This window comes from Eretmochelys imbricata, chromosome 14 (genome assembly GCF_965152235.1).
Source record: "Eretmochelys imbricata isolate rEreImb1 chromosome 14, rEreImb1.hap1, whole genome shotgun sequence".
Lineage (NCBI taxonomy): Eukaryota > Metazoa > Chordata > Testudines > Cheloniidae > Eretmochelys > Eretmochelys imbricata.
This window is the reverse complement of record NC_135585.1, coordinates 29,524,452-29,532,715: the sequence shown is the minus strand read 5'-3', so window position 1 is coordinate 29,532,715 and position 8,264 is coordinate 29,524,452. Positions and strand designations below refer to the sequence as shown.

The 8,264-nt window shown below is 42.9% G+C and overlaps 1 protein-coding gene across 1 annotated transcript; it reads left to right on the top strand.

Moving 5' to 3' along the window:
* The first annotated feature begins 3,904 nt into the window (after positions 1 to 3,904).
* On the top strand, positions 3,905 to 4,834 carry LOC144274246 (olfactory receptor 14A16-like). Its single transcript, XM_077832905.1, has one exon. The coding sequence runs from the start codon at positions 3,905 to 3,907 to the stop codon at positions 4,832 to 4,834; it is 930 nt and encodes a 309-aa protein (XP_077689031.1).
* The last annotated feature ends 3,430 nt before the right edge of the window (positions 4,835 to 8,264 follow it).

Here is an 8,264-nt window from a genome sequence, read left to right as displayed (position 1 = left end):
GGTCAAATGACAACAAATATGGAACTCGAATGCTACCCCGGGCCTGCCTGAGGCACCCAAATTTCAAAGCTATCCGAGTAACCATTCAGCTTCTAGTGCACTTCCAGAAACTGAGCTTTAAACCATACGAAATGGTGGGAATGGAAATCCGCTAGCCCTCCTTCTGCATTGGCACAAGCACACAATCCAACACGCAGACTTTCTTAAATTGCATTCTCATTTCGGGTCCCCCAAGATTTAGTGGGGGCCGTGCACTACCTTGGGTAAAATGAGACAGATTGAGACCATTTTGAGCTGCATCACATCAATAGTTTGATCTCTAGCTTTGAGCAAAATAAACAAAACCTAGAAACTTGTAACTGGGCTCATATCTCCACAACCCTCTCTCAGATGACCCCAAATTTAGGTCACTAATCCTACCCTGCACCCTCCTAAGGCACATTAAGTTTCAAAAGAATCTGACTTAGCTTCTCTTCTGTTTTTTCCTTTTTTTAAAAAAAAAGGAGGACCTTTAAACAGAAGTCATGGTGCAACCTTAACTAGAAGGGCGTTGCTGTGATGGTAATAAAATTCATCAGTTCATTTACTGGTTGGGTACCCATCTTACAGGTTTCTATGAACCCTGCTATTGGAATATTCCAGGAGCATTGAGATGGGATTGTGATGTTCAGCAATGAAAATCTCAGAGACAGGAACAAACAAAAAACTCGACATCACGGCACAGATATTTAGCTCAAGTAACCTGGCCGAGTTCCATAGCACTCTGCCAATTTACATTCACTGAGGAACTGGTCTAATTGACTTCAGTGGGGCTGGGGCTGATTTACACAACAGCTGTTTGGGGGTCTGGACCCATTGAGTCCAAGGCAGCTAGAGGTGATTTACAGAAACTGGGGCACTGACCCATTCACTTCAGTGGAGCTACCCTGATTTGAACTTGCTGAGGATCGGAACCACTGATTCCAATCGGTCTCGGGCTGATTTCTACTCTCTGGCTCTTTGTATTTCATCAGTTTCTCTGACATGAATGTCTCGTGTAAATTACACATTTTTAAACAGTGCATCTGTAGCCAAAGGAGCCTTTTATTTTAATGTTGTCTGCCAGAAGGAAAACAATGTTACTACTGAGAAAGAAAGGAAGAAAGGAAAAAAGGAAAAGACCTGGGCTATTCATCCCAATAAAAGTTGAAGATCAGATGCAGAAAATCTCCACAACACTGTCCCCAGTTCTGTCCCAAGTGGGAATGAATTGCTCTGTCACCCTTACAAGTTATACTTGTAATTCATCCCAGTGGACAAAGAGCTAGGAAAGAGGAGCCTGGTTACGAATGTTTGACTCTTCTTTGGTTCAGTTTCACAGGCAAAGGATATGTGTTGGAAACTGCGTCATGGGCCAGATCCCCAGCTGGTGTAAATGGATGTAGCTCCCTGGAAGTCAATGAGTCAGATCCCCAAATGGTGTAAATAGCCCTCAATACTCTGAAGTCAATGGAAGTGTATCAACTTACACCAGCCCAGGACCTGGTCCTTAGTTTTTAGTGTTTGTCTCTTAGTGAGGAACTTGAAGCAGCCAGGGCAGCCTGAGCTGTGGGTTCCTCTGGTGGCTGCATCCCAAGAGCTGCTGGTGCAATGCAGGAGAAAAACATCTCTGCTCCCCTAGAGGTGACTACGTGGAGTTAATGAAGGAACAGGCTATTCCAGGCCAACTGAGACTCTGGTGCCAAGAGGCTCTTAGCTATTGTAGATCCCATGTCTGTGCTACAAATATACGTTTTATTTTGCCATCCTGTGGGGACCCCCTTTTTGATCCAGCCCTGCCTTGTTTTTAGCTAAAGGTCCTTCAAGAGATGCTGTCATCATGTGAGATGCAGGGCAGGTGCTGTTCCCCCTCTGGGGAGTTAGGGTCAACTAGGGCAGGTTGTCAGGATGGTTTGCTCCTGAGGTGAGAGCAGAGCTGGGCTCACAGCTTTGGAGACCAGATTCAGCTATTTAGCCCCAGAGCAGGGATATCTTGGGCTGTGACCTTATTTGAAGCTGTCACAAACCAGGATCAGCTCGAGAGCTGGGACTGTCTTTCAGTTCCTGATCCCATTTAGTCCATCACCTTTCACCCAAGCTGCCCTAGGAGGGAAGCAGGGAGCGCCCATCTGTGCTAGGAACTGCAGAGAGACCCCTGCAACTCAGGACATCCAGCGAAGGGATCTGACAACAGCTGGTGGATATGACAGTGATGGGGGCATGAGAGAGAGAGAGAGAGAGAACCAAACAATCCTGGCAGTGGGTGAATAGATAGATAGATAGATAATGACCAATGATTCCTAACACAGTCGGATCAAATGCATCGCAAATTGGAATAAAGACCAACAAAGTAAGTTTTCTATTTCAATTACATATGTTAGAGTATTAATATATGGGGCAAATTTAATATCACAAATATGAATTGCAATTAGACCTCTTGAAGACTTTTACTATCAAATTATGCAGATATCTAGAGATGATCAGATTTTTTTTCCACCAGAAAAAATTGACTTTTCATTGAGGTTGTGAGAACCAAACAGTTTCAGCCGAAAACTGTTGGAACCTGAAAATTTTTAGCCATAATGAAAACAAGTTTTCATTGTTATGGATATCAGAGATTTTCCATGAAAATATATTCAACTGAAAACTGAATTTTCCTTTGAAATAAAGTAGAAATTGTCTGACTACTCCTACCTGGAAACTTAGCTTTTTGCCAGGGTGGGGAACATGAATATTGTCCAATAACACCATAATTTCCAACCCCATTCCCTCTATTGCAACCGTGTTTGTCTGTTTCAAAGGGGTAGCTGCAGGATGGTAAAACTGAGTAAGTAGCAAAGTTGGTCGCCCAGAGAATGTGTTTTAAACATACTAACCTCTCTAAACTAAAGCCCTGAGAGTCGAAGCTCCCAGACAAAGGCTGTCTCTCTTTATCCTACCCAAGGACAGGCAGGAGGTTGATGGAACTAGAACCCAGATCTCCACTTCTACCATCATAGCCTCTGTTCCACACTGCTGCCTGCTAAACAAAAATACTGTCAACATGTGCTCAGAACATGCACATAGGAAGACACAATCCATCCCCAAAAGAGTTCACATTCAAAGTACACAAGACAGTCACAGGGAAGGGGAGGAAAGAGAGGCAGCAGTGACTGCTCCATGGTCACAAAGTGACAGAGGCAAGACTAGAACCGAAGTCTCCTGACTCACACAGCACAGAAATAAAGTCACAGAGGGGAACCACACAACCTAGCAGCAACTGAGCGATGCGACCAGCCCATCATCACCCAGCAATGGGAGTGCAGCTGGGATCTGGTGCCATAAATCAACGTGTAAGTAGGCATCAGGCGGTATGTGGGATGTTGGGGTGGAATCATCACAGAAAAGCTGCCAGGCGGGAAGCTGGGTGATTCTGTGCTGTGTTTCTCAGATAAGTGGGAATCAGACTGTGCTGGCATTTTAGTATTTTAGTTGGCCAAGTTGTGAGCCTGCTGTCTATAGCAATAGGGGCATAATTTTGGCTCAGATTGTTGGATTTGGGTTGTACTTTGTTCCATCTTTCATCCTGCATTTGATCAAGCCACATCTTGGGCCAGATCCTCAGATGGTGTAAACTGACCCAGCTCCAGTGACTTTAAGGGAGTGACTTTAAGGGATGCCAATTTACACTCCTGTAATAACGCACCAGAGTAGTGCCCTGGTTGTGAGCAGTGAGGAGCCCTCACTACTCCAGACAATGGAAGTGACAAGTGCTGTGCACCTTTGACATTCACACCATGAGATATCATGGAGAGGGGAATCTGTGTCATTCCCTCTCTCACTATAACCCTGACCATTGCTCTTGTCCTTCCCTCCACAGCCATCACACAATGAACTAAGAAAGATAATGTTCAACCGAACCACCGTGACCGAGTTCCTTCTCCTGGGATTCTCTGATGTTCGAGAGCTGCAGATTTTGCACTTCATGGTGTTTCTAGTGCTTTACCTGGCAGCCCTGACAGGGAACCTTCTCATCATCATAGCCATAGCTCTTGACCACCACCTTCACACCCCCATGTACTTCTTCCTGATGAGTTTGTCCATCCTAGACCTCGGCTCCATCTCTGTCACCATCCCCAAACCTATGACCAATTCCCTTATGAACAACAGGTCCATTTCCTATTCTGGATGTGTCGCCCAAGTCTTTTTCCTCATCTTCTTTGCTGTAGCCGACTTCGCCTTACTCACCATCATGGCGTACGATCGATATGTCGCCATCTGCAAACCACTGCACTATGAGACTATAATGAACAGGAGAGCTTGTGTCCAAATGGCAGCCATTGCCTGGATCAGTGTAATTCTCTATTCTTCAATGCATACCGGGAACACGTTTTCGATAACCTTCTGTGGAGGCAACATGGTGGATCAGTTCTTCTGTGAAATCCCCCAGCTACTCAAGCTCGCCTGCTCTAACTCATACTTCAATGAAGTTGGGATTATTGGATTTAGTGTGTGTTTAACAGTAAGTTGCTTTGTTTTTATAATTGTGACATATGTTCAGATCTTGACCACGGTATTGAGAATCCCCTCTGAGCAGGGCCGACATAAAACCTTCTCCACATGCCTTCCGCACCTCATTGTAATTTCCATGTTTCTTTCCACTGTTGTCTTTGCCTACATGAAACCCATCTCCAGCTCTCCGTCAGCTCTGGATCTCGTGGTGGCTGTTCTCTATTCCGTGCTGCCGCCAGTGATGAATCCGATCATCTACAGCATAAGGAACAAGGAAATCAAAGCTTCCCTGAGGAAACTGACTGGGTGGAGGTTATTCAACTAGAATAAAATGTCTGCGTTTCTCTTATGAACATGGTTTTATCTGTGGTTTTTTACAAATACAATCAACTGATGACATTATTGTCCCCATAAGAATATGGTGTGTGATTTTTTTTATGCAAAATGCTGTCTGTATAGTGGTAAATCCACACTAACTCCACTCAGTCAGTGGAGTTCTTCCAGGTTTATACCAGTATAAGTAAGATGAAAATCTATCTATCTCCTGCTTTTATACTGCCACCCCTCACCATGTTATCTGAGTACCTTCCAAATAAAATCAGTAGCCATTAGAAAGTACCCAGTGGACTTCATGGAGTCTCTGGTTCTTCTTCTTTTTTGGGGTCAAAGCTTTGCTTGGGGTATGATGGCTTTTGGGTGTCTGTTTGCTGATGTGACAGAGTGGGATACGGCAGCATCAGATCATGAACTCTGTCTTCTGCTCTCTGGGTAAATATTGATATGGTGACTGCAGAAGTCTGGGCTTGCTCAATAGCCGTCTATCGCTCTTTGTTCATGGCAGCTCTCCTCCTACCTGAGAAAGGTGCCTGTTACTTTGCTGAAGGACTATCACTCAGAGAAATCAAGACTGACTTTTGTTGCCTTTCACCTACAGGCCCTGCAGCATGGAACAAGTCTTTTGCTGTATAGGGAGTCTGCAAGTGATGCGCCGGAGGGAGGGGCGGGGGGCATGGCTGGTGGGTCTGGAAGTCTTAATTTTAGCACATGACAAAGAGACAGGGGACCTATTTAAGTGCAGAATCCTACCCTGTGTCAGGTGCCAACCATAATCCCATGTAAGAAGGACTTGCAGGAGTTCCTTCTATCTAATCTAATCTAATCTAATCTAATCTAATCTATCTATCTATCTATCTATCTATCTATCTCAGGATTCCACACTGTCACACATCAACATGCTATCTGAGCACCTTCCACCTAAAATCAGGAGCCATAGCAAAGCCCCTAGTAGACCCTGAGGAGCCAGAGACTCCATTCCCTTTTTTGTTCTTCCCCTCAGGGTAAAAAATATGATTGTGGTATCAGTGCAATTGTTTGGTTCCTGCTTCTTTCTCAGATTTTTTTATTTTATTTTAAGGGTTTTTTTGTTTATTTTTTTTACCGGTGGATTGATTTGTTTCTTTATGAGGTGGGAGTGCCTGGGCACAGGAGCACTGGAAGCTCCCTAGAAGTCGGGGGGGGGGGGCACCGACACCTGATCCCAGGCCCCACTTCCACACGGCCTCTTTCCTCGAGGCCCTGGCCTCGTGCCACCTCTTCCCCCTAAGGCCCTTCCCCATGCTTGCTCTTCTCTGCCCCCTCCCCACCATCGCTCACCCTTAAAAAAAAAGTAAAAAGTGGGAGCACACAGCCCTCCCACTTTTAAGAGTGATGGATCCATGGCCCCCTGCCCCCCCCATCTCCATTCTGGTTCCTCTGCCTGGGGAGATGCTGAATGTTTGGGTAGACAGTGTTGTCAGTATTTTCTCATTTATCGGGGATGCCCGTATGTCATCGCCTTGATGGGGTTTTCCGAGCAATGGGTGAAGTAACATCTTGTATTGGCCGAATTTCTGTTGTTGAGAGATTTCCAAGCTTACACAGAGCTCTTCTTCGGGTCTGGGAAAGGTGTCACAGCTAAATACAAGTTTCAGAGTGGTAGCCGTATTAGTCTGTATCAGCACGTTTTAAATTTTCATCCAGATTTGGGATAAAAACCAATTTCAAAATATTGGAATTTCCTCTACAATGAAAATTCCAACCAGCTCTAATTAGGGCTGGGACTTCCAAAGATGCCAAAGGGACATAGGTGCAAAAATTCTATTAAAACTCTCTCAGGTTCCTTTGGTAAACCCAGCCTACGTCTTTACACTCCTTTGAAATCCCCAGCCTCAATAAGTAAAACACTTTCCAAAAGGTAGGGGGATACAAAGGTAAAAGTTAAAGTTTATTTACACTCTGATGATAAGACTGGTCTAGATACAAATATACAAAAATACAAATAAGTCAGGCATCAAGGGCAAGATATGTAAAAGTATTTAGGAACCTAGTGGGATTCTCAAAAGCATCTAGGTGTCTATCACCCATTAAAATCAACAGTCTCCATCAACAGTTATGTTTTGAGAACTATCAGTTAGCCAGTTTTTAATCAATTTACTATTGGTTTTGTGTTGTGTTTTTTTTTAAATAGTGTGATGTAACCCTGAATCAAACCTTTAGAAAAATGCAAGTTTATTACATAAACACCATTGTCTTTATCAATCAGAAATGTCACAGTTAAATTAAGTTCATTTGATAAAAAACATTCTGTGAAAACATATTGATCACCATTAATTGAACTTCTTTCTCCCTTGTAATTCCTTTTTGTTGAAAAATGACCATTTTCAAAAATGAAAATTTTTGTACAGAACTGTTGACTTAGTGAATTTTTGTTTTCTTTTTTTAATTATTTTTTTCATTTCAATTTTTGACAACATTTATAAAAACTTTATAAACTTTATAAAAAACGTTATTGACTTATTTCCATTTACCAACATGTAGGACCCCCAAACTTAGAACACTTAAAAAGGGAAATAAGTTTGATTTTTTGAAATTCTTCACTAATTAAAAAAAAATCCACCATCGTTGTTCATCATTCTGTATTTCCTGCATGTTGTTCTTTAGTCTACTGTTTAATAATTTTTCAGCTATTGAATCAGGAAACAGACACAATGTTGTGTGAGTTGGCCAACCAGTTATAGATCACAGATAATGAAAACTCTGGAGTTGCTACAAATTTAAACTTAGAACAAACTTCTGAGTGCAGATTCAGTGTCACTAAGGTCTTGATCCTGCACAAGCTTTATGCACAAGCTTTCTTTCCTAATGTGAGTAGTCCCATTAGAATCAACTGGACGACTCAAAAAAATATAATTTAGCACTTGAGTAAGGATCTCAGGATGGGGGCTGTCAAGGTTCCTTCCCCACTCTGAACTCTAGGGTACAGATGTGGGGACCTGCATGAAAACCTCCTAAGCTTACTTTTACCAGCTTAGGTTAAAACTTCCACAAGGTACAAATTAATTTTACCCTTTGCCCTTGGATTTTGACTGCCACCACCAAACTTTATCTGGGTTCCTGAAAGAACAAAGTTTGGACACGTCTTTCCCCCCAAAGTCCTCCCAACCCTTGCACCCCACTTCCTGGGGCAGGTTTGGTAAAAATCCTCACCAATTTCCATAGGTGACCACAGACCCAAACCCTTGGATCTTAGAACAATGAAAAAGCATTCAGTTTCCTTACAAGAAGACTTTTAATAGAAGTAAAAAAAAAAAAATCATCTCTGTAAAATCAGGATGGTGAATACCTTACAGGGTAATTAGATTCAAAACATAGAGAATCCCTCTAGGCAAAACCTTCAGTTACAAAAAAGACACACAGACAGGAATATTCATTCTATT